Here is a 26,087-nt window from a genome sequence, read left to right as displayed (position 1 = left end):
ATATCATAACGAAAATACACACCGGTATACGGTGTGAACCGGTATACCGCCCAGCACTACGTTACAGGCTAAAACGTAATTTTGCTAATTATAGCGCCACCTATAGGTCAAAAGTCATCAAATTTATTGAGCCTCCTCCTAATTGGGTCCTGAGACCCTGTACTGAGTTTGGTGTTGATACGCGAAAGCCTTGCTGAGATCACTTCACTTCCTGTTCGCCGCCAAACTTGATTGGTCAGGACGGGCGATGGGTTGTGAATATGGCTCCAAAAAGCAATGCATTTGTGAGTCATTGTCTGAAGATCATCTGCGTCATGTTTCGTGAAAATCGGACAAACTTTATAACCTTTGATGACTTAAGTGTTTTTGATGAAATACAATATGGCGGAAGATCCAACATGGCGGAAATTGACGTCATGGGGTGCGTTGAGTTCGGTCTCATCCAAGGATTCCAAATATACCTTAATGTTAAAAATGTGGTGTATGGTTCAAACGTTAAGTGCATAGATGCAATAAAAAAATTGAAATGTTGGTGGCGCTAGAGCACTCCAAGTGCAGACTTGAAACTTTGATAAATTAAAGATATGACTGTAACGAATCAATGTGCCAAATTTCTAAACTTTTTACTGTATGGTTCAATGGCAAATGAGCGTTTCGTTATAATAATAATAAGAAGAAGAATACGTAGAATCACTATGGGTTGCCTCGCAGCTTCGCTGCTTGGCCCCCAATTACAGGATACAAGGATACAAGGAAGTTTATTGTCACATGCATATAGTTACTGGAAGTAAGAAATGCAGTGAAATTATGTCTGGTGTCAGCCTATTTGTGCATTTATGGGGGGGGGGGCAAGGGCTGCATAAGAAAGGTGGATTGGAGGATTGGGATTGGGGGGGGGGCACCAACAAGGAGCACCCAAGAGCAACAGGGGCAAGGAAAAACTCCCTTACCAAGGAAGAAACCTTGGGCAGATCCACGGCAGCAAGTATGTAGAGGAGGCTTACTGTAGCAAGCAGTGTGCTGTATGTATGTGAGGTGATGACAGTGATGATGTAGGTGTGTGTGTTTTTTTGTGTGTGTGTTGGGGATGGGGGTGGGGTGGGGGGGCAGAAAGGCTAGGCTATCAAGGACATGGGTAGATGGAGGAGAAATCAAAAATAATAAATAAAAAGTTCTATGGAGATGTGCAAAAGTTGGAGAAAGTCAGATGTGTGTGTGTGTGTGTGTGTGTGTGTGTGTGTGTTTTGACGTGTGATGAAATAAGAAAATAAATAAAAGGTCTGTAGCATAGGGAGAGGGATGTAAAAGTGCTAAAAGTCTTGTAGGTGTGGGTGTGTGTGTGGGGGGGGGGGGGGGGGGGGGGCTCTTAAGAGTACTCTTCTGGAATAGATATCTTGTAGAGCAGGGAGTTGAGTTCTTATAGTACGTTCAGCTGAGCGCACTACTCTCTGCAGAGTACTACAATCTCTAACTGTGGAGTTCCCATACCAGGTGATGATGCTACCAGTTAGAACACTCTCAACCGCTGAAGTGTAGAAGGCCTTCATGATGGATGTAGAAACTTTGAATTTCTTTAGCTGACGAAGGAAGTAGAGTCGTTGTCTGGACTTCTTCAGAACATATTGAGTGTTAACAGTCCATGGTAAGTCTTCAGTAATGTGACACCAAGGTATTTAAAACTTGTGACTCTCTCTACAGGTTGCCCGCTGATCATTAGTGGGGTGTAACTGTAGTTCTGCTGCTGCCTTCTGTAATCGACCACCATTTCCTTGGTTTTATTGATATTCAGTGTCAAGCTGTTAGATTGATACCACTGTGCCACCTCGTCAACCTGATCCAAGTAGAGCTGTTCATTGTTGTTACTAATCAGGCCCAAGATTACTGTGTCATCTTCAAACTTGATGATGGAGGTATGACTACTGTTGGCTTTGCTGTCATGTGTGTAGATGTTGTACAGCAGTGGACTCAAAACACTGATTTGTGTCTGTTTACGTTTCCGTAGCTACAACATATCTTGAGAATAAAACACTGCTACATTTGTACCGCTGTTACAATTGTACCAGTTCTCCCCTAGCACAAATGTTACTTTTAATGGCACAAATGAGCACAAACGTAGCACAAACGAATGAAAATTTGGACAAGTATGGGGGGCTGAGTGACGTCACTGGCCAGCAGGGCTTGAAAACGAAATTATTTTTCAAATGTTCCGTTCCGAACGGTTCAGGTAGGCCTATGTTTAACGTTTTCGTTCTTGTATGCAAGTTCCGGCAGTGTTTGGCGGGCCTATCAAGTCTATTTTTGTGGACTTTACCTTAGAATAGACGTACTCATTATTTCCCCTTGATTTAGCCTATACCGTAGCTATGCCCAAAAATAATAAATCACAGGCGGCATCCAAAAACATTCCGATGGGCTATCCATCCCATAGCCTACAGACTTACTGTAGGCCTAACCTATGCCTATAAATAATTTCTTATCAAAAATATTTCTGGATACGTGCTAAAATCCTTACCTGGTTGTAGCCTAAGTTTTATCCATATGGAGATCTTCAAAGGCTTGCGCTATAATTCCAACCCTGTTTATAAACGAACCTGTCTGTTGCTGACAAGGCCTATCTCAAATTTCCCATTTAACTCTTCTACATAGAATAGGCTATAATTGCGCAAACATTTCAAATACCGACTTTAAAACGACAAGGCGTGGACAGGCAAAATAGGCTATTACGCATAGGCTACAAACAATTTCCAAATCAGTTTCAGTAGCCTACGCTACGAGCTGGCCTAAGTGGCAGACGGATAGGTTACATTACAACAGCAAGACAAAATATACACATTTGGACCAAAGGTCCATTTATTCGTTTTTTTTTTTTTTTTCAAACTGCAGAAATCAAATTATTAGGCTGTTCGCCTACAGTAGTTGGCTACATAGCGGCTTGTTAGCTCACATTAACAGTGTAGATGCGGGCTTGTTTTTTCGCACAACTGGAAATAGTCTCCCTGACATAGGATATGCTTTTGTGAAATTTTATAAAATATATAGAGAACGAAAAAAAAAACGTTTTTGTGGATTTCAGAATGACGTTTCTGTTCCGGAACAGTTGAAGACCATTTTGTTTTCGTTTCCGTTTCCGCTCCTCGTAAAATTCCGTTCGTTTTCGTTCCTTGAACCGGTTCGGAGCAGAAAATGTAAAGTTTAATTACTTAAAACCCTTAACAGCACAAACGATAATTTTTACGGCACAAACGTAGCACAAACGAATGGCAGTGTTTTTAATCATTTTTAAATAACATGGGGGGCCAGCTTCACGCAGGTGAATCCAATGCAATGTGTAGGCCTAGGGCCTATTTATTGCTTAATTGGTAGTTTCGCGATCAGATCACTCAATCAGATTGTGCAGTAGGCTACCCCTTGAGATATTAGGCTTTGTGCTGTTGGTATAAGCGGAGAGGGAGGGCGGGGGTGGGGGGGTTGTTGTCGCTCCGGGCCCATGGCAGCCACAACTGAATATATTAACGTTAGTGCTGTTTTTTTATTAGGTTTACTTGCCTCTATGCAATGCTTTACCTTAACATACAATGGTATTGTGGGCTACATAGCTACGTTCATGAGTTTACGTGCTGGCTGGACTTAGGTTCTTATCCAAACAATACGGTTATTTCCCTACTGTGCGACAGAGACCCAGGCATAATTGCGTCAAATTACGTCAAAAGTTAGCTTCCCTACAACTGGACATGCTAGCTATTCTTCTTACGGGAACCCAACGTTGGGTTCCCGTAAGAAGAATAGTTAGCATTTGTTTTGAACAAATTTGCGCAGCATGGTCACGAAGCTAAGCGGATTTAATAGCAATTTAGCCAGACGTCTTCTATGCAATGCTTCTATGTGGCAACAACAATCGTGAATATTTTGTTAAATGCACATGCAGAGGAGTGGGGCAGCGGGCTACGAGAGAGAGCGGGGCGGGGCAAGGAAAGGCTGCGTGCGTAAAAAGTGCAGCTCAATGCCAAAGCAAGGATTTGACCTTATATTTAATTTAAATTAAATTAAATTAAATTAAACATAGAATATTCATCTGTGGCGGCCGATTTTTATTTCGTGGCGCCCCGCCACAGATTAGTCAATGTATGGGAAACACTGCTACCTCTAACTAAGAATGCATTACTTTGCACTTGTATAGACTTTTATTTTGGAATCTTAAGAGCAATTAACATATTGCAATGTTAAAGAATTATGTTTTTTCATACAGATATGTAAATCAACATGTATAAGTTGCTATTAGTCAATTAATGGGGATGATCAAATCGAATCGAAATCGAATCGTACTGAAAAAATGAATCGTTAGATTAATCGATGCATCGAAAAAAAAATCGCTAGATTAATCGTTTAAAAAATAATCATTTATCCCAGCCCTAGATGCAACATACAGTAATTTCCTGTGTATTAGCGGCATTGTGTATAAGCCACAGGACAGTGTTTTATGCAAGTTAAAAGAGCCATTGCCATTGAGCTGCGCTTTTTACGTACGCAGTCTTTCCTTACCCCGCCCCGCTCTCTTTCGTAGCCCGCTGCCCCTCCTCTGCATGTGCATTTAACAAAATATTCACGATTGTTGAAGGATTGTTGTTGCCACATAAAGCATTGCATAGAAGCAGAAGGCGTCTGGCTAAATTGCTATTAAATCCGCTTAGCATCGAGACCATGCTGCGTAGGGGAGCAATGGATCAAAAAACTCATGGTTCGGATTGTTCCTCGGATCAGAGTCACGGATCGGATCATTTTTCGGATCAGCAAAAAAAAAAAAAAATGACAAATAAACATAAGTTGTGTCTTTTTGTTTATTAACAATATAAAATCAACTTCCCCTCGACTCCACCAGTCTGTTGTGAGTGCAACAGAGGGTGCTACAGATAGTTTATCCACAACTTTTTTCTTCTCCTGTTCATAAAGATCTGGCACAATCTTTTCGCTGAAGTGGGGGCGCGACGTTAGCGCGACGTAACGTGGCTCGAGCACGTTCAGCATGTATTTAAAACCCTCGTTTTGCACAACTGAATATGGCCTCATGTCTGCACCTATAAACACACCGATAGCGTTTGTGATAGCTTTAGCCCGGTCGAATTGTGCAGGAAGGGGCTGTTTAAATGCCGCGGTGAAAAGTGGTTGTTTAGCCGCTTTCGGTTTCACTCCAGTCAGTGAAACACCGGGGTGATGTCGCTGCAAATTCGTGGCCATGGCAGATGTGTTTCCACTGTTGTATGGCTTTCTTGTGCCACAGTGCCTACACACCGTCACGGTTTTATCCACTAACCTCTTTCCTTCATCATTAACTTTGACAAGGAAACCAAAATGCTCCCAAACAGGGGATTTAAATGACGCGGGGCGCTCAAGCTCCTCCGTTCCTCCGCTCGCCATGACCACGCTGTGTGTGGACTGAACATGCGCACAATTGTTTTTTCATAAATCAATCCGCGGATCATGTGTGTGCCGAACCGAAATAATTGATCCAAACGGATCACGGATCAATGATGATCCGTTGCACCACTAATGCTGCGCAAATTTGTTCAAAACTGCTGCATTGAAGTTAACTCTGCTAAGGTCTTATTACAACATAGTAGGCTACATTGAAGAGACTAAACTAACTTAAGTTATGCAATCAAGCAGTATATCAAAGCTAACGTTAGAATACTGTTTGGATGTTGAATTTAGCATGCTTAGCCTACTTACAGCTGCTTGTCAATTTCGTTGAAGGGCTCATTTTATTGACTCTGACACTGAATGTTTGCAAAATCCCGATGTAAATGGAAAAGTGTTTTCCAAAATTCAAAAGTGCTTGTCCCAAGGAGAAGTACGAATCTTTATTTTAACTATGTAAAAAATGTTATGAATTGCACCCACACATCAGCAGCCTTTTAACTGTGTTACTCACGAACGTCTTAAAGCAACACCAAAGCACTTTTCCTCTGTCGCACGCACGCTAGTTGTTTATCCAGCACTGGCTTTGCAAATAACATGTCCACAGACAAGGTAGGCTAGAGTATGTTGCATGATTTTATGAAAGTATGATGTATTGCGACATCAGAAGCACGTCAAATTTGTCCAAGTCCGCTACCGCCACAAATTTAATCCAATTCTGTGGGAAACACTGACCACCTTTGCAGTTATGTGCCCCTCTGTTTTGTTACAGGTGACAAGTAGGCTACTGGATGTTTTGAGGACCTATAAAATAAATGTGAAACTCAGGACAGTGGGTGTATTCTGTAGTTCTGCATCAATAAATGGCAGATGATCCATCCACCAATAAAAGACAAATGGATTTCTCAATTGAAGGACAACCTCCTAGCAAACAAAGCTGTGAATCTACTAGTCTCTCATCTACTCCCAATGAACAGAACTCTCCAGAAATAGACCATGGGTATGTTTGTTTTAGATCTTTAGCTATATTCAGCAATTTTTCATCATATTATTGTTATTAATATAATATCAAATCTGTACAAGGATGTTCAAAAGAGCTGGACTTTAAATGTACTTTAACTGTTGATAATTAAAAAAATACATTGTCTTCATGGAATTTTAGAAAGTCTATTCCAGACATGGAAAGTCAGGGAATTTTTTATCATTTTTGGAGCAAAGTCATGGAATATCAGGGAATTTTGTTTGTTTTGTTTGTAGCAGTTTAAAAGTACTTGCCAAAATGTATTAAAATACATTAATACAAATAATTAATACAAATATATTTCCATGCAGAATTTGTGTATATCTAGTTATTACTGTAGCTTTACTGCCTGCTTGAGTTTCTGTTTATTCAATGCCTATTTATTCATCTCATGCTATAAAAAAAGATTCTTGAACGCTACGCAGGTGCTCTGAAATCATTGGTTGGTATATTGTACTATTCATAAAATAAGTCATGGAAATTCAGGTAATTTTTTTTGTCAGGGAAAGTCAGGGAAAAGTCATGGAATTTTACATTTGACTTAGAATGGGAACCCTGGTGTGTGCTTCACCTCACTGTGTGCTCTGTGTTTACTAATTCACTGATGGGATAAATGCAGAGACCAAATTCATTGTATACGCAAGTATGCTTGGCCAAGAAACCTGATTTACATTTAAAGCTCATTTTACTTACGATAGAAAACAAAAATCAATTTCAAAAAATAAACTTCAAACATTCTAAATAAATACAATGGGAGCTAACTTAATACTTTAAAGGAATTATCCGGAGTAAAATGCACTTTAGATCAATTTATGGATGATTGGGAGTACATACGTTGAGTTGACATCAAAATCATGTCATTCGGATGTGTTTTGAGAAAGTTCGATTTTACCGTTTTTAGTCAAAACTCGTTAGCGTGGAAGTGAGAAGGGCATATTATTTCGCCGCTACAAAACGCTATTTTTATACCTCTTCTACAGTTCCAAACAACATTACACTTACGTGGTAGTAAGTAGAGGGTCCCTAAAGCCAAACCGAAGTATCCCGAGGTCTTTATGTGGTCGGATAGATAGTCCAGAATGAATTTCATCAAGCCAGTACCTTTCCAGAAATGTTGCCATCTTTGCTGCCATCTTTAGGGCAAAGTCCGTAAGAGTCGATTGCCAAGTGTGCTCTGGAAATTCACAATTGCGTCGCCGTTTAAAAAAAAAAAAAAAAAACGTAGTAGTAAGCAATAATATGCCCTTCTTACTTCCACGCTAACGAGTTTTGACTAAAAACTGTAAAATCGAACTTTCTCAAAAAACATCCGAATGACATGATTTTGATATCAACTCAACGTATGTACTCCCAATCATCCGTAAATTGATCTAAAGTGCATTTTACTCCGGATAATTCCTTTAATAACCTATGGTAATATGTTGTAATTATGGGACATGTTCTAGAGATATACGTATCTGACCATTTGATGCTGTATTGTTTGCTAAAAGTAGTGGGAGTGAAGATTGTGGACACGATGAGAAATTCCAGCATGAAAATGAAGGAAGTGAGAAAAACCAAGGAGTCAATAAGGTAAGTAAAGGAGGAGACAATGGATTTTCTGTATGACAGTATTTTCAAATGGAATATCATTTTTATTTTTGACCATTAAAAACGTTGTTCTTACGTTGTTCTTTGTACTACATTCAACAGATTCAAACAGAGGAAAAATGTTCTAATGGTAATTTTAATTATCATAAATATTTCTAATGCAGAGATTTCAGGAGAAATGGAGCACAGCAGTCACTGAATATTAACATTGTGCCTTCTGTTTTATGTACATTTCTCAGTTGAACAAATCCATTCTCCTGGGCCAATCCAGTTCACCTCAGTACAGCCAGACTCCATCTCCTTAGTCTGGGGACCTCCTGAGATATGGAATGGCCAGAGTTTTAAAGTCACCTGGGAGAGTGGAGAGCACAGAGGGAGTCAAGACTTCCCAAGTTTAAAAGCTTGTATTTGCAATCTATTACCTGGAGAGAAATATGAATTTAAGGTGGTCACCCTGGGTGAAGACAACCAGCAGAGTGAATATGTATCAGCGACTACATTCACAGGTACAGTTTGAGAAAGGTTTGGCACTAATGCAATATTTGAGTTGACAACCTCTGAATTAATAGCTATTGAAAACGAATCCCAATGACCTACCTAATCAGACCACACACACACACATGCATTTATTCATACAGGATATATATATACACACAGACACAGACAAGAGGAATGGTTTTATTTTACTGCATGTATTTCTTGTCTCTGTGTATTTCAATTGTAGAGATCCCTGCACCAGATGAGGTAATGGTGAACAATAATGAAAGTCCTGTGATGGTGACATGGAAGAAACCAGAGGGGCTGGACCAGGTTGAATATGTGATGTCACTTTGGAAGGAGGAAAAAGAGGGAGAGGAGTGTTTACACAGCATGACATTAGCATCTGAAAAATACCCCTTACCTGAACTGAAGCTCAATATAATATACACCATCAGAGTTTCTATCGTGCTGAAAAATGGCTATATGGGGAAAGCTACTACACACCGTTTTTGCAGAGGTAAAGACGAATTTCAAGTATATATATTCTTTCTGGCCCAATTTGGTGTGAAGTGAAATTACATATCCTCATCTGTGTTTCTTACACATTAGTGAAAACTAAAGACTAAAGATTATTTGATGGTTGAATATCTTAACCCTTAAAGGAGTACCGTCACACCGGTGTGACGGGAATGTTGAGAAATGAACATTCTAAAGAATATCTTGGTTCATTGAATTCAACATAGAATTTTAGAACCTTCAATTGTTGCGGAACTTAGAATGTTCAAAAACCTACACCTTTAAGGGTTAAAGCAACACCAAAGAACTTTTCCTCTGTCGCATGCACGCTAGTTGTTTATCCAGCACCGGCTTTGCAAATAATGATGTCCACAGACAAGGTAGAATATGTTGCATGATTTTATGAAAGTATGATGTATTGCGACATCAGATGGTTTCTTATGTCTCATTCCATCGAACTACAGATCCACTACCCGATCTGGCAAACTTACATAGTGCGGTTATTACATTACATTACATTTACATTACATTTAGCAGACACTTCTTAACCAAAGTGACTTACATATGACAGCTATATTACAAGGGATAACATTGTCCCCAGAGCAACTTGGGGTTAAGTGCCTTGCTCAAGGGCACAACGGTGGAAGCCGGGAATTGAACCGACAACTTTCAGGCTACTGCATGCTAGCCCAGCTCCTTAACCACTAGACTACCACCGCCCTATATAGCCAATAGAGGGCCGCAAGCGAATGCAGAAGTGCTGTTCACCCTGTTACGAGTTGATTAACCACTGAAACGATTTTGGAAACATTATTTTAAGGTACAAAAAAACTCTTTGGTGTTGCTTTAACACGAAAAAGCTGACCAGTTCATTAGTTATTTAGTATATCTGGAGAGGGCTGGACTGGCCATCTGGCATACCCGGCATTTTCCCTGTGGGCCGGTGTACCTTTGGGCCGATCCAATAAAATTATTATTTATTATCGTTATTTTAAACTATGGGAAACAATCGGCCCAAAGCAAGGCCAGTCAGCGGCCCATTGGTTCTTTTCTATACTGACACTAGACTGGTCCAACAACAATGCTCCACCCCTCCCACATTGGCTCAGAGCCAAAATCCTGCGCATGTAGAAGTTGCGGCAGGTAAAGGCGGGATGTGAATTGTGCAAAAATGTGCTGTACCCGACATTGCAAGTAGCCTATGTAAGAAACAGTTTGAACTTCGGTGAGGAGAGGTAAGCAAACATAGACTATTACACGACAGAGGGACATTGATTAGGAGGAGAATGTAGGGCGTGGCAAACGTATAGCTTCATAATTAACGGGCTCACAGATAGAGACCGACCGATTTGGGTTTTTCTAAAGCCGATGCCGATACCGATTTTTAGCGGTCGGAGTCAGCCGATAGCCGATGTGACCTGCCGATTTTTTGGGCCGATTTTTAGGGCCGATATGCTATCGTATTATCCTTAATTGGCATGCTAAAAATCATACTAGTAAGAGGAGGCACAACACCTGTAAAATTCACACGATTCATTGAAAATTGAACATTAAAAAATCAACATATGATAAATAACATATGTTCTATATATACACTATATATTTATGTATATAGTAGAAATATTATGTAGGCTATTATATAAAAATGATGATAAATGATAAATAACATATGTTCTATATATACACTATATATTTATGTATATAGTAGAAATATTATGTAGGCTATTATATAAAAATGACTGTAGGGGCCTACTCATCAATTCATAACAACAAGAATTAACAAATGTATGACTTGCAGTCTGTTAGTCTATTAATTATTCATTTTAATATGTTTAACAGAGTGCAAGAAGACTTCCATGATGTGACAACTTCAGATAGTTACTTCAAAACGGCAAAATACATGTTCAGGTTATACAGTTTCACTGTGGAACTTCCATGCCTTACCACAGACCTAGGTTTCAACAATATAAAACTCTGTCTCCCAGCATGCTGTGAGCATGCATCAAATCAAACACGTATACATCGCGAAAACAAATTGACACGGGATGACAATGTTTTAAAACGTTCCCTTTAACTGGCACACCATGATAAAAGTGATGAAAAAAAATATTTTTTTGTTTTATCTTGCTCTATTAGGCTGTAGTATGAAAAATCTGTGATTTTTTTTCAAAGGACCCTCCCATTCAATTACTATGAACCTCTACCAAACGGTTGAGGTGCCAGTTTAGGGTAAAAGTCAGTTATCTGACTTTGGCATGAGATTATTGTGTTTTACTGAAAGAAAAAAGTTTTTTTTTCCCAGAAAAAGTGGTATTATCTTGTAGCCCTGGTCCCAGAGTTTAAGAAAAATCATGTTAACAAGAAATAAACTCATTCCCACTCTACCTTCAGACCACTTAAATAAATTTACCATTGAAATGAATGGGATTTTATGGATTTAGGTGAAGAACGTGTACACATAATACATTTTGGTCTGTACCATGAAGAGAACATTGGGTATTGATCGGGTATATGGCTGTTCACTTGTTATTTGTGCGTCCTCTTTTTCCTCAATCATTTCACTTAGATTGTCCGTTACTTAAGTTTAGATCGTAACATAGCAGTCACCGGCGTTGAGGGCGGGGGCTTGCATAGTCGGCGCATTCCTAACGCACTCGTAGCCACAACGCTAAGCAACTTTCATTTCTTCTTCAACTCCGATGCAGTTGAAAACGAATGGACATGGGATGACAGTGTTATAAAGCGTTCACATGCGTCCTCTTTTTGTTAAATTTTCACTTAGATTGTCCGTTACTATAGTTTAGATCAAAACATCACGCTGGTCACCAGGGGTGTGTTTCTCGACAGTGTCGTTGCTAACTAAGTTAGCAACTTACTTGGTTGCAATGCAATTTCCCATAGGCAACCTACTAAGTTGCTAACTGGTTAGCAACAATGCTTTCGAGAAGCGGGGTCCAGCATTGAGGGGACTTGCCGGCGCATTCCCAACACACTTTCGGTAAATGAAGCAACATCACAGATTACAACCATAAGAGAAATCATAAGAGAAAATATACGACTTTGGGACACTGGAATGTAAAAATTGATGCCTTACCTGTAGACAGTCTTGCTCCTTCTTGAAACCAAAGATTTTCTTAGTTCTAAATAGACCGTCTCGCACTGTGTTCCAAGTAGCTGCCCGCCTGACTTAAAATCGGCGCGGCCAAGTAAGAAAATCGGCCGATGCCGATTGATTAAAAAATAGCAAAAATCGGCCGATTAAATCGTCTGGCCGATCGGTCGGTCTCTACTCACAGAGTCTGGTCTAGGTAACATGTTATGTTGCTGATGATGATGACAATTGCTGTAGCCAGCCACTCGATCAGTCAAATGGCACAGGATACTATACTTTAGCGTTTTTATTGCTAACATTGCTCCTTTACATTATCACATTTCCAGCTGAACCCTCAACGTTTTTTTTTTTTTTTGTCAGCGTAGTTTTTGGCTAGGCCCACCATATCACTGGCTATCATATCCCTTTAACTGGCACACCATGATAAAAGTGATGAAAAAAATATTTTTTTGTTTTATCTTGCTCTATTAGGCTGTAGTATGAAAAATCTGATTTTTTTTCAAAGGACCCTCCCATTCAATTTCTATGAACCTCTACCAAACGGTTGAGGTGCCAGTTTAGGGCGAAAAAGATACGGAGACACGGAGTTCAGACTCATATTGCTCCTCATAACCATCTATTAAAAAAAGTGTTTTTTCTTTTCTTTTTGAGCACGTCCGAATCCCAGGACATAACGCACTCGACCTTATAGGCTCGAGATATAATTCCAAAGGGGGCAGATAGGGGCCTACTGCACTTAAAACTTAAAAAGATTGAACAAAACTTCCCGAAATTTGAAATTGCGATCAGTGACTGGCATCGGGTGAAGCTTTTCGAAGTTGAACAGGCTATTAAAAACTATTTGCGCACCTCAATGTCACAGGGGAGACTGGGCTCTCCCTTCTATGAATTGAAAAAGACGTTATGACCTGCAAACTGGCCTATGATTTCATTGCTTAGTTCGCGGCAAAGCAAGACAATGTTTTTTTTAGAGTCAGGATATGGCGAGTCAGTGTCATTTATTAGTCCAATGTTAGCCTACAGACCAGTTTCCATAGTGCACATCTTATCAACAGTTTGAATGTCGTGTGTGTTTCTGCTCATTGACATACCGTTCAGCACAATGATTCATGCCCAATTAATTTCCCCTGTTTAAGTGTTTGCATTGGTAACACTATTTGGTTTCGTGATGTAGCCTATGATAAACACCATATGGCCAAATATGTGACTCAGCTAATGTTGTAGGCTATATGACACATCCTAGGCCCTACGGTTCTCAAGATATTCACAGAAAACTGTGTCTGCCCTACCCTCCTTTCGGGGGGGTCCAGTCCAGTGGGGGGGCTACAGATCAAAACAAAAAGTGATGGTTCCATGCTATCCATGTGGGGTTACATGCCCACCAAGTTTCGTGTACCCCGGTCTTTCAGTGTCCCGGGAATCCTTGTTGGTGTACGGTCACTAAATGTACACATAAATTATTTTATTGTAAGGCCCCCCATGAACGACAGTCCACGAAACTTGGCATGCATTCGGAGGGTGTCAATTTCGTGCAGTTTTGACCATGTTAGCCAGAGATATTGTTATGAAAACACCTAATGTTTTGCTTTTTAATTTTTAACTAGGTGGCACTATACATGAAATAAGTGGTAATGGAATAGGTTGACATGCCCCCTTAAGACCAACATACAAAAAAAAGGTGGACCTCCTAGGCCCTACGGTTCTCGAGATATTCACAGAAAACTGTCTCCGGCCACCTACAGGCCAGTTGGTGTATAGTAACATAAATTAATTTATTGTGTGGCCCCCCATGAACGGAATTCCACGAAACTTGGCGTGCATTCAGAGGGTGTCATAATGATCCTACACTTCCAATTTCATGCAGTTTTGACTATGTTAGGTCACAGATAACTGCGATTACAACACCTCATTTTTACTTTTTTGTGTTTAACTAGGTGGCGCTATACATGAAATGAGTGGTTATGGAATGGGTTGACTTGGCCCTTTGAGATCAACATACAAAAAAAAATGGTCCTCCTAAACCCTACGGTTCTCGAGATATTCACAGAAAACTGTGTCTGCCCTACCCTCCTTTCGGGGGGGTCCAGTCCAGCGGGGGGCTACAGATCATAACAAAAACAGGAGGTTCCATGCTATCCATGTGGGGTTACATGCCCACCAAGTTTCGTGTACCCCGGTCTTACAGTGTCCCAGGAATCGTTGACGGAAATTTGGACATGCGAAAAAGAAAAAAAAAAAAAAAAAAATCTGACTAAACCTTCGCTGCGCCGCGGTCATAATAACGAACAGTCCCTAATTGATAATAGCCTGTAGGCCTACACCAGCAATTGTTGAACATTTACCTGTACAGGACATTGACAGTAGCCCAGCCTAACAAGCAGATGTTGCAAAAGACGCAATTAATCAGAAATAAATAATGTAATCGGCACGCTTTATTTAACAAACTGCAAGCGACAAGAGGGTTGAGTTCGCTGTGAGGCCAAACCCAAGAGCAGAGCTTATCTGTTAAGGCACTCGATAGGCTATATGGTAACGAGCTGTGTGCGCCTGGAAAGACAATAAAAGATGCTTTCTGAATAGCACAGCGAAGACGGCTCTGGTCATCCCATACCCTGTAGCCTACCATTATGACTTGTTGCCGTTTTGGGACATTAAGCTTTTTCACGTTAACCCCCCCTCCCCCATCCCCTTCTTTCACAAGCAGTGGGGGAGCGCGGGGCACAAAGTAACACTTTTTGGTAGACAAAGGAGGGTTCTCCGCGCTTCTGTCATTTGGCGACAATCCGGTGCAACCAGGCCAGGACAGATATTTTAGAAAGGAGAGACGCCGGTGCAGCTCAGATGTCTTCTTAATTTTCTTTATTCTTTAGTAAAAGGTGCAGAACATTATTAAACTTTGACTAACGTTTCGATGTGTCGATGTTTTTGACTAACGAACATCGAAACGTTAGCTGTTGTAGGCAAAGGCTATATTTAACCTCATTAGTGTAGTATTAAATCAGAACTATTCACAAGGTTTCTGGGCAGCATATTTATGTTCTGTTAGCAAGCAAACTTCTCATGACTGCCGACAAAGTAGCCTACTGCCAGCTGACGAAGCTCTCATTTTAAAACATTACTGAGAGACAGGCACTCAAGACATCTTGCCACTGAATCCAAAACTATGTTTAACATTATGTACAAAGCTTATAGGCTACAGTGGACTAGCATGTTGCAGGTGCTGCTAAAAACACAGAGAAACGCACTGAAAACTCGGCCAATCACAGCCCTTGCTGTCGAATGCTCCGTCCGGTTCGACCGTGGAACGCCACAGCGGACTATGCTGCCCCCAAGCGGCTGCAGTTGTACTTACATTTCACCCAGCTGCGTGAATCACCTTGATGGTGAATGAAGTGTCAATTCTTAACTGGGACCCACTGTATATAAACCATATATTTTCTGAAAGCTTAGACCCTCAGGATGTGATCTAACATGACATGAGACATGTCCCACCCTCCTCATTAGTATGCAGCCCCTGCATAACACATTGGGTATTGATAAATCGGGTATATGGCTGACCCAATATATTATGCTTGGGCAATGGGCAGCATACTAATGAGGAGGGTGGGACATGTCTCATGTCATGTTAGATTACATCCTGACGGTCTAAGCTTTCAGAAAATATATGGTTTATATAGTTGAATCAGTTTCCCCTTCATGGTACAGACCAAAATGTATTGAATTGCATTGAATTACATAGCTAATAAGCCTATTTGATATATTTCATGCGTATGCATGCTTTTTAAACATATGCTGTGTTTACAGTAGTAGTATACATTTGAAAACAGTACCGTATTTTCTGGACTATAAGTCGCACTTTTTTTCATAGTTTGGCTGGTCCTGCAACTTATAGTCAGGTGCGACTTATATATGAAAAAATATATAATTGAACATGTTTTTAAATGTTAATTTATATTAACTGACATGAACCCTACGTGAAACATTACGTCTACAGCCGCGAGAGAGCGCTCTCAAATGCACAAGTCCTGTGCACTTTCAGTCAGAGATTAGTGCTTGCACTACGCCTGAAACACACGTGCATACCTAAATCGTCAAATTATGGCAGGGATTCTATTTATAGCCGGGCCTCAGATTGGGACAAATAAAAGCCAGTATAATTTTGTTTTTAATTTAACTCATAAAATAGCTCTTCTTAATATTTTATATTGTTGGTTTGTATTGTTGCCAATGAAAAGTCATTTACACCATGAGTCTCCAACACGTTGCTCTCATTGCTCTCAAGCTAGTCACATGCCGCACCCTTCTGAGCTACAGGCTGAAGCCTACATTTAAACACAATTGTTGCTGCCAGGCATCAGCCTATGAATTTTATTAAAAAGTAAATCATGCATAATCTTAGACATCTTTGGCTATACGGAATAAGGTTTCCCTTGCAGCACAGCACACGAATGAATGAAAGCGCGGATACCTTATCTTGCAATAAGTGGATGGCAATCGAAATTCCCGACACTATGAAACTTAATAGTAAGCCATTAAATACCCCACAGATTTCAGTGGTCATCAGTCCCGATATTTAGCAATATAATCAACAGTCCAAACGTAAATTAAATCTCAAATTAAACATCTGCTTTTGATAGCCTACCCATGCCGCTCCAAACGAAAAGTAGGCCTATGTCTCACAATAAAACGCAAGAAATAAAGGACTATATTATAGCTGACTCGAATACAAGCCATGGCCAAATAAAGGTGCTGTGCTTTGCGCAGCCTAAATTTGAGGATTTACGAGTCTCCTAAACATTCCTCACCTGTTATCTAGACATGCATGAAAACATTTGAAAACAAAACGCACTGCCATGTAATATTTGATCGCTGTTTTGCTACTAATTATCTTTCACGTAATGAATATGCACAGAAAGTAAAAGTAGGCCTAATGTGCGTGTCTGTAGCTGTCTGTTCACGTCCGCAATCGAACGTGAAATAGAGAAGTCATCCATGTTCTCTACGTTATAGCCTAGGCGGTCATGCTTCTGTATTTGCAAAATTCCTGACGGTTCCTGATCGCTAAATGTTTGTTTTCCTTTCCTGTCGATAGCGGTTGATGTTGAAGCACCTAGGCTATAATTTGACTTCAGCGGTGACAAATCCTGCTGAGAGAGAGAGAGAGAGAGAGAGCAACGAAAAAGAGGCACCCCCAAAGTGGTCCTGCGCACGCGTGTGTGTGTCTCTGCATGGGGTTCAATTGAAGTCAGAGTTGGTCCGTCAATAGTCCCGCATCCATTATTATATTAATGTCAGACAGGGTACAGGGTAAAATGTGTGGGAATCTCTCGCATTATGATGGCTAGATTTGCGGGACTTTTATTATTATGCTCAATACTAAGTAATAATTTATTCGCAATACCCGCAATTCCGTGCTGGAATTTAGACCCTTTTAAATGTGCATCTTTTTTTCTCTCGCTCTCTCGGAGGTGGCCAGCCAAGCAATTGTTCTGCTGCATGCCAGCCTGTGCCAATATATCGTACAAAAGGATTGATTGCATTGCATTCTCCACATTTTCAGCTAAATTTTCATGTACCACATCAGCATTTGAGTTCAGTGATTTTTTTGTAAATTGCTATACAATTAGGCTGTTTTAGGTGTCGGGCCTTGTCAGCAGCCTACGGCTTGCCTCTTGCCACTATTCACTCCTTCTTCATTAACATTCCCTGTAGAATTCTCAATATTTTTGGCCTCAATGTGTACAGTTACATAGTCTGTCTGTTCTTAGTCTTGGATTTTGTGAAATACATTTCTAAATATCACCTGCTTGCTGCAGCTTCGGTCTGCACGTCAATTTAAACCCGCATCTTTTTCTCTCTCGAGCATTTAATCTGCTGCCAGCTTGTATCTCCACATCGTCCAAAATGCTTGATTGCATTGCATTCTCCACATATTTAGCTACATTTTCATGTACCACATCAGCATTTTTGTTCTGTGAATCTTTTGTAAATTGCTTTACAAATACCGTCGGGCCTATTGCCATGGCTTGCCTCAGCTTAGGTCACGTCCTTTTAAAACCGTCTTTTTCTCTATCGTGAGCATTTAATCTGCTGCCAGCTTGTGACTCCACATCGCCCAAAATGCTTGATTGCATTGTATTCTCCACATTTTAGATACATTTTGGTGCACCTCATGGCATTTTCTTTCAGTGAATCTTTTGCTTTGTAATTCTTCCCTCCCTCTTCTTGGCTGCCTTCACTCCATCTTCATTAATCTTTTTGGCCTCAATAATCCAAAGTCAAAGTCAAAGTCAAAGTCAGCTTTATTGTCAATTTCTTCACATGTTCCAGACATACAAAGAGATCGAAATTACGTTTCTCACTATCCCACGGTGAAGACAAGACATATTTTACCAATTTAAGTCCACAGACAAACATAACATTCAAGTAAACAAAAAAGTAAGTAAATAAGTAAATAAGAGGGCACATATATAATAATGAAAAAATAAGAGCAGCAAAATTTGGTTGAAATTGTGCATAGACAGTCAATAAAATACTAGTGCAAAGTCAGGCCAATAAAAGGCTTGGGTAGTTCTGTTTGACCTAAGTAAGAAAGAAAGTGGCATAGTGGTGCAAGTTATGTAAGAGCAGCAGAAGTGTTGTTTTCAGGACAACAACAACAAGTTGTAAAGTAAAGTGTACAAGTGTGCAAGTGGCGTAGTGCAGGCGGCCATTGTGGGTCCAATGTCCAGGATGTTATGTAGCTGAGGGTGGAGGGGGGAGAGGAGGGAGAGAGTTCAGCATCCTTACAGCTTGGTGTATGAAGCTGTTGGTGAGTCTGGTAGTGCGGAAGCGCAGGCTTCTGTACCTCTTCCCAGAGGGCAGTAGATCAAACAGATTGTGAGCGGGGTGACTTGCATCACTCACAATTTTGGTCGCCTTGCGGGTGAGGTGGGTGGTGTAAATGTCCTTCAGGGAGGGGAGTGAAGCACCAATAATCCTTCCAGCTGTGTTCACTATGCGCTGCAGGGCTTTCCTGTTGTATTCAGTGCAGCTTCCGCCCCACACAGCGATACAGCTGGAGAGGATGCTCTCAATGGTGCCTCGGTAGAATGTGGTCATGATGGCTGGTGGAGCACTTGCTCGCCTGAGTTTCCGCAGGAAGTACAGGCGGCGCTGAGCTCTCTCCGCCAGTGATGCAGTGTTGGTGGTCCAGGAGATGTCTCCAGTTACATAGTCTCTGTTTTTGGTTTTGGATTTTGTGAAATACATTTCTAAATAAATGCGACTTATAGTCCGGTGCGACTTATATCTGTTTTTTCCTGCTCATGACGCATTTTTTGACTGATGCGACTTATACTCAGGAGCGACTTATAGTCCGGAAAATACGGTATATAATGGTTAATATGATTAATTCATAAACTTTGTCATGTTTTCTAGTATTATCGATACAGACCTGACTTTTACCATAAACTGGCACCTCAACCGTTTGGTTGAGCATGTTTTCAAAAAATTATTTGACCATGAAAATATGTATATATATTTAATGTAAGTTTATACATGTTATTCCACTTTATTTTAACATAATAATGAAGAAAAAAAGTCTTACTTTTTTAAAAAACTTGGTAAATGTGACTCCACAAAATATGGCCGAAATCGCGAAAATTAATTTCTTAAATTGCGTATGATAAGAAGGTGTGGCCTTCCGACATTACAGAGGTACTGAGCAAATATTTTGTTATTATCATCTAGTACTCAAGTGGTAGATATGGCTCCATATGTTTAAATTCAAAATAGTTGGATTTTTTGGTAAGATATGGTGTCTTAAAGTGTGCTCTACCAAACGGTTGGGCAGGCAGTTAAAGGGATATAACATAATATGAGCATTATTTGACTAAGGGTTCCCCTGGTAAACATGGGTGAAAATACAATATTTCAAGTCATCATCATGCAAAAGGCAACTGAAAGATTAACATGATCACTGAGAGACTCAATGAGCTCATGGAACTTTACTATTAGGAGCATGTATTTATGGACCCTTTCAACAAGGTAAACAAAAACAATGCTTGAACGTTCTATTTGGGCCCCAATCTACTTCCTCTGCATTAAGATAACATATGGAATGTTAAAAAGGAAGCCTTGTGGGGCCAACTATGATGCTGATAATGGAACTCTCTTGAAAGGGTCCATACTTTAAATATGGAGATGTGTACTCCAGCCACCAAGGAGTTAGAGAGAGCGAGTGATTCCAGTCTTGTTCACTTGCACTGCTCCATAGCACTTACAGTAGTTCAATATTCATATTTAAGATACTGCCAGGAGTCTGTCTGACCGATTATAGTGGGCCGTTCGGTCCAAAAATGACTGGGCTGATTTTTTGTCCCAGTCCAGCCCTGTATCTGGATAAAGTGTTGGTAGAAAATGGGGGGCTATTACTGATAGTAGGCTACGGAAAAAAGGAAAAATATGTAAGCCGGTCATTATTGGGAAAATAAGTCCCGACAGGGCAAACCGGACCCTGACGCGCAGCGGAGGGGTCTTGTTCTGCCCTGAAGGGACTTATTTTCCCAATAATGACCGACGTTCTATATAATACATTATCCCTTTTATTACACGGCTACTTGCCAAAACTAAATAATAAACTCCCCACGATGTGACTCTTTAGCCTACATAGCCTAGGCTATAGCCTATTTGTTACCGTTTCATCTTGGCTTTTGGTGAGAAATAAATAGTTCGACAACAGCACACGCTGAACTTGAATCAAACATTCTTTAGAACAAAGCTGATCAACCGTCTACTTTCACTTTTGAATGAAGTTCCAGTCCTTGTGCAGTAATATGAAAGACGTAAATTAGAAGCACAAAGCCCATTTTCCTTGACAGCGGTCTGTTATACTTAGCAACGGTCTGTTATTGAGAATTAGCAGACCATCGAACGTTGAGAAGTCTCATTCAAGTGAATGGAGCATTCTGCAGCACTCTTAAGAGCCGTGTAATAATGTATGGTTATTTATTCATGCACAGCATTATGTAGATATTACTGTTGCTATTACATTAGGCCTTCTACACGCTGTGTAGTATGATGTGTGCCTATGCCTCTATATTTGCTGATGCGTTGATTGAAATAAGACCTGTTTTCCTGAAAATTATCTCCATCTTTGCCCTCCATCTCAGCACTAACTGCTCTCCTATAGTATGTTAGTTGTCCTCCTTTCCAACAACTCTACCTTTCTGTCAGAGTGGCTGGCTACAGGCATGCACAAACATGTCCTTAAAACAACCGTTAAAGGAAAATTCCGGTATTTAGCACTTTGAGTCCCTTTTCTGGTTTGTTTTGGATGAACTAGAGTGGTGGACACCGAAATTTTGACGATTGGTCCTGTCTCAACCTTTCTGACTCGTTTTGAATCGCCTTTGACTGCTCAGGGTGGCTATCTACAGGCATGCATAAACATGTCCTTAAAACAACCCTTAACGTTTTCAAAACTTATCCTTTAATTGCCCTAGCAAACACCTCTAGAATGTCAACCTAGCAACCACCATAGCAACCAACATAATTACCCTAGCAACCACCATAGCAACTGCGTTATTTTGCATAGCAACCACCATATGTACCCTAGCAACACCCTAGCAACCATCCTAATTACCCTAGCAACCATGCAAATGAACCTAGCAACAACCTTACAACCACCACTATAATGTGACCCTAATACCATAGCAACCAGCATAGCAACCGTGTTATGTATGCATTTTGGCTTATTGGATGTTGCGTTAATGCAGATAACTTTTGATCCGTGTGCCAAATTTTCAAAAATGAGGTACTGTTGCAATCCTTTTGGCAAACAGCACCTGATCAAACCCACTCTTGCATTTCCTCGGAAGTTGAATCTAAAAAAAATATGTCAAAAAACACCAATATGTCTTGTAATGTTAGTGCTTTCTCTGATGGATCATCAAACTAGACTAGTTATATTAACCTGTTAGCCTGTGACAATTTTGATTTGAACACTTTTTTTCCCCTCAAGTTCACAAGGCCAAAATTGCCTGCAGTTGAAGAAACACATATGTATTTGCAAGCTAGTTCGGTTGTTCATAAACCAACAAAGGAAGTTACATTGTCCATGTAGGCTAATGCAAGTGGTTAAACATAACTTACCATAGCCTCACTGGCCTGTTTATGACATCAACTAAAGGGTATGCTACTTGGAGAGCACAGACCTTTGCAAATGTCAATATCTCGCAGTGTTACTAAATTTCTTGAGTGTCCTCCCCATGGGGTCATGAGTCCATGGGCTTAGTTTGGTGTTGATACATGTAAGGGTTGCTGAGATATGAGCTCACTTTAATGTTTGCCGCCTTCACCGCCAATTTCGATTGGCTGTTACGGCGAACGGTTTTAGATTTAGTTTCACTTTTGATAAAATCCAATATGGTGGAATATTAATCATGGCGGAAATTGAGGGCATAAGGTGGGTTGAACTCGGCTTGGTCCAAGGATTCCAACGATACCTCATTTTTGACAATCGATCAACAGTTACAGTATGTGCGTGAACGCACATCCAACTTTGGCCTGTTGGTGGCGCTAGAGCGCTTGAGGTGCCGACATGAAAGTTGGTGAGATGAATCATGGGACTGTCCCCAATCAGTGTACCAAATTTCACAACTTTTTACCAGACGGTTCTATGGGCTGCCATTGACTTCAGTGGCGGAATAATAATAATAGGGAAGAAAACATAGTAACACAATGGGTGCCTTCGCTGCTTGGCCCCCAATAATCAAAAATTACCTAGTAATATTTTTCAGTTTCTCTTACAGTGCCAGCACCAGAGAAACTCAGAATGATTTCAAAGACTTCATCATCTGTTCATCTCATATGGGACCCACCACTTGGGATGGAAGAGACTCCATACTCCTACCAGATCTCTTACCACACTGGAGGACCAGAATCAGAGCCCATTCCTGCAGATTCATGCAGCGTTGTAATTAAAAACCTGAAGCCATGCACTGACTATTTAGTCAACGTCCGCACTAAGCTGAAGAATGGGGAAATGAGTGAACCTTTTGGCATGGGAGTTTTTACAGGTGAGAATTGTTGTTATAAAAAAACGTTATATAAAAAGTAAAGAGCTTCTCAGCTAGCACACTAACTGAAAACTAGTGGTTTCAGCATGCACTTGCTGCCAAACTAACTAGTGTTTGCTTCTTTGGTTTCCTGTTCAATAAAGAAAATAACAAACTCCTGGGAATCATAATTGTACAAATATTCAGTTTAAAACTGGTAATCCAACCATATCTGAAACTAGTCACTAAGGTTTAATGACTGTATTTACAGACAATTTATGAAGGACTCTTGATGAATGTAATTTGCTAATCTTGTTGTGTTTCACCACAAACAGGCTTTTAAAAAGTTATATATTAATCAGCTTTTCTAGCCTTTTTGATTGGATAGGAGAGTGGGGAGGAAATGAGTGGGAGAGAGAGATTGGAAATTGGGAAATGACCTGAGGTTGGCCTTTAACTTTAGCCCAAATGCATGCTACCACTGCACTACGGTTCCTCCCATAAGTAGGCTCCAGCTCTGCTCAGACAGGATGAACTTGTGACATGGGAATTGTATGTTAAAATGTTTTTTTTAAATATCTTTGAAATAATATATTTTTTTATTTTAGCTGTGCCAGTCCCAGAGCAGCTCATTGTGGTTTCAGAGACTGCAAGGTCTGTTCATCTCAGATGGAACCCACCACATGGGATAGAGACTCCACTCTCCTACCAGATCTCTTACCGCAGTGGAGGACCAGAATCAAATCCCATTTCTGCAGATTCATGCAGTGCTGTCATCACAGGTCTGCAACCAGACACCAAGTATGATATCAGCGTCTGCACCAAGGTCACGAACGGGGAAATGAGTGCTCCTGTTAAACAACAAGTCCACACAGGTGAGAACTGTTGTCATAAAAACAAGTAAGGAGCTTCTCAGCCAACATACTAGCTGAAAAGTAGTTGTTTCAGCGTGCACTTGCTGTCTAACTGACTAATGTTTGCATCTTTGGTGAAGTGCTTTCCTGACCAATACACTGCATTCCAAATTATTATGCAAATTACATTTTTCTCAGATTTTCCTAAATAGTTGATGCAAATGACAGTCAGTATAATTTTCAAGTCATCAACTGTTGGCATGGTTCATCTGAAGGCATGGTTCATCTTTTTGTACCACGAAAGAAAGTGGTCAGTCAGAAACTCTACATACTTTGCCAAGGTCATTTTCCCTAAAGGGGCCTACCAGCTCTCTCTCCATGATTCCGGCCCAAAACATGACGAAAACAAACACCTCCTTGCTGACGTCTCAGCCTTGTTGGGACATGGTGGCCATTTACCAACCATCCATTACTCCATCCATCTGGACCATCCAGGGTTGCACCGCACTCATCCGTAAACAAATCTCTTTGAAAATTAGTCTTCATGTATACCTGAGCCCACTGCAACCATTTCTGCTTGTGAGCATTGTTTAAGGGTGGCTGAATAGTAGGTTTATGCACACTTGCAAACTTCTTGAGGATCCTACACCTTGAGGTTTGCGGGACTCCAGAGGCAGCAGCGGCTTCGAATACCTGTTTGCTGCTTTGCAATGGCATTTTAGCAGCTGCTCTCTTAATTCTATGAATTTGTCTGGCAGAAACCTTCCTTATTATGCCTTTGTCTGCACGAACCCACCTGTGCTCAGAATCAGCGACAAATTTCTTCACAGTACGATGATCACGCATACGTTTTCGGGAAATATCCAATGTTTTCATACCTTGTCCAAGGTAGTGCACAATTTCACGATTTTCAGCAGCAGAGAGATCCTTTTTCTTTCCCATATTGCTTGAAACTTGTGGCATGCTTAATAATGTGGAACATCCTTCTTAAGTAGATTTCCTTTGATTGGGCTCACCTGGCACAGGTGTCTGAGATTGATTTCAATGATCCAAAGAGCCCTGAGACACTATATCATATGAGTTTAATTGAAAAACAAAAAAATAAATCCAATTTGCATAATAATTTGGAACACCGTATAAAGCAAATAGCAAACTCCTGGGAATCTTGTATGAGCAAATATTCAATTCAAACCTGGGAATTCTATGATATTTGAAACTTTAACCACTAAAGGCTCTGGCATGGTCCTGCGTCACATTTGCGCGTGTCCAAGACGTGCGTCATTTTTGCCGTGGACGTGAAGCATACTCCAATTTCTGCTGTCCTGAATGCGCGTTAAATTGTTACGGTTAGCGCCTGCGCACTACGGATTAACTGTGATACTCTGCCCCACCAACTGGGGGCGGTACGTCGAGCCTGAAAGTAGGACACAACCAGCAAAAAAAGCCTGAAACGCCTGAAGAAAAGAAGAACTTGGGATGTGCGAGCACTAAACGAAGGAAGAGCTGATGAAGGAAAAAGCACCACGAGTACGTTCGCCTGTCTGCTGGGAAGTTTGATAAGCTGGCCCATCGCATCGCTCCATTTATCATCCACCAGAACACACACAGCACACCTGTTGGTATAGCTGAGAGACTAGCTTAGCCTACTTGCTTATTAGGCTACTTAGCCTGTAGCTTAGTGACTCGGTGCTGCGAGGGCAGCAATATTGGTGCGATACAAAGTAAAGACATTTTTCTGAACACATGCAGCAGTGTCATGGTAAGAAAGAGTTGTGCGTACAGATGTCCTCAATTAAATTTGTATTGAGTCTTCACACCTGCCTCATACCAAAAAGTATGAACCAAAAACCTGTAAATATGACGTGTCAATAAAAGTTTTGAAGTAACTATTTGTGTTCATAATGTATGTCTCACTGTGATAATGGGTGTATTTAGAGCGAGCGGTAGCCTAGGTTATTCCTTCAATTATTATTATGATAACATTATCCGGTGTTGACAGGCGAGTTTCGAGATTGAGTTCAGCATTGTTCAGGAGTAGGCTAGGAGATAATGATTGCACCTGG

General features: G+C 40.6%; 1 protein-coding gene across 2 annotated transcripts in view; it reads left to right on the top strand.

Annotated features, from left to right (window-relative positions):
* Positions 1-26,087, top strand: part of LOC121690122 (fibronectin-like) — a 60,619-nt gene that overhangs the window by 5,408 nt on the left and 29,124 nt on the right. The window contains exons 2-8 of one of the 2 annotated variants that reach the window (XM_042070503.1): positions 6,185-6,412; positions 7,924-8,005; positions 8,126-8,153; positions 8,263-8,529; positions 8,748-9,020; positions 22,913-23,191; positions 23,779-24,045. In XM_042070503.1, the coding sequence (XP_041926437.1) occupies positions 6,276-6,412; positions 7,924-8,005; positions 8,126-8,153; positions 8,263-8,529; positions 8,748-9,020; positions 22,913-23,191; positions 23,779-24,045 (1,333 nt within the window). In that variant the 5' untranslated portion in view covers positions 6,185-6,275. Of the gene's footprint in view, positions 1-6,184; positions 6,413-7,923; positions 8,006-8,116; positions 8,154-8,262; positions 8,530-8,747; positions 9,021-22,912; positions 23,192-23,778; positions 24,046-26,087 lie in introns of both variants that reach the window. The other variant, XM_042070504.1, reaches the window with a different exon arrangement.

The sequence above is a fragment of the Alosa sapidissima genome, chromosome 18, assembly GCF_018492685.1.
Source record: "Alosa sapidissima isolate fAloSap1 chromosome 18, fAloSap1.pri, whole genome shotgun sequence".
NCBI lineage: Eukaryota > Metazoa > Chordata > Actinopteri > Clupeiformes > Clupeidae > Alosa > Alosa sapidissima.
Note: the sequence above shows the minus strand (reverse complement) of the source record. Positions and strands in the feature narration are given on the sequence as shown.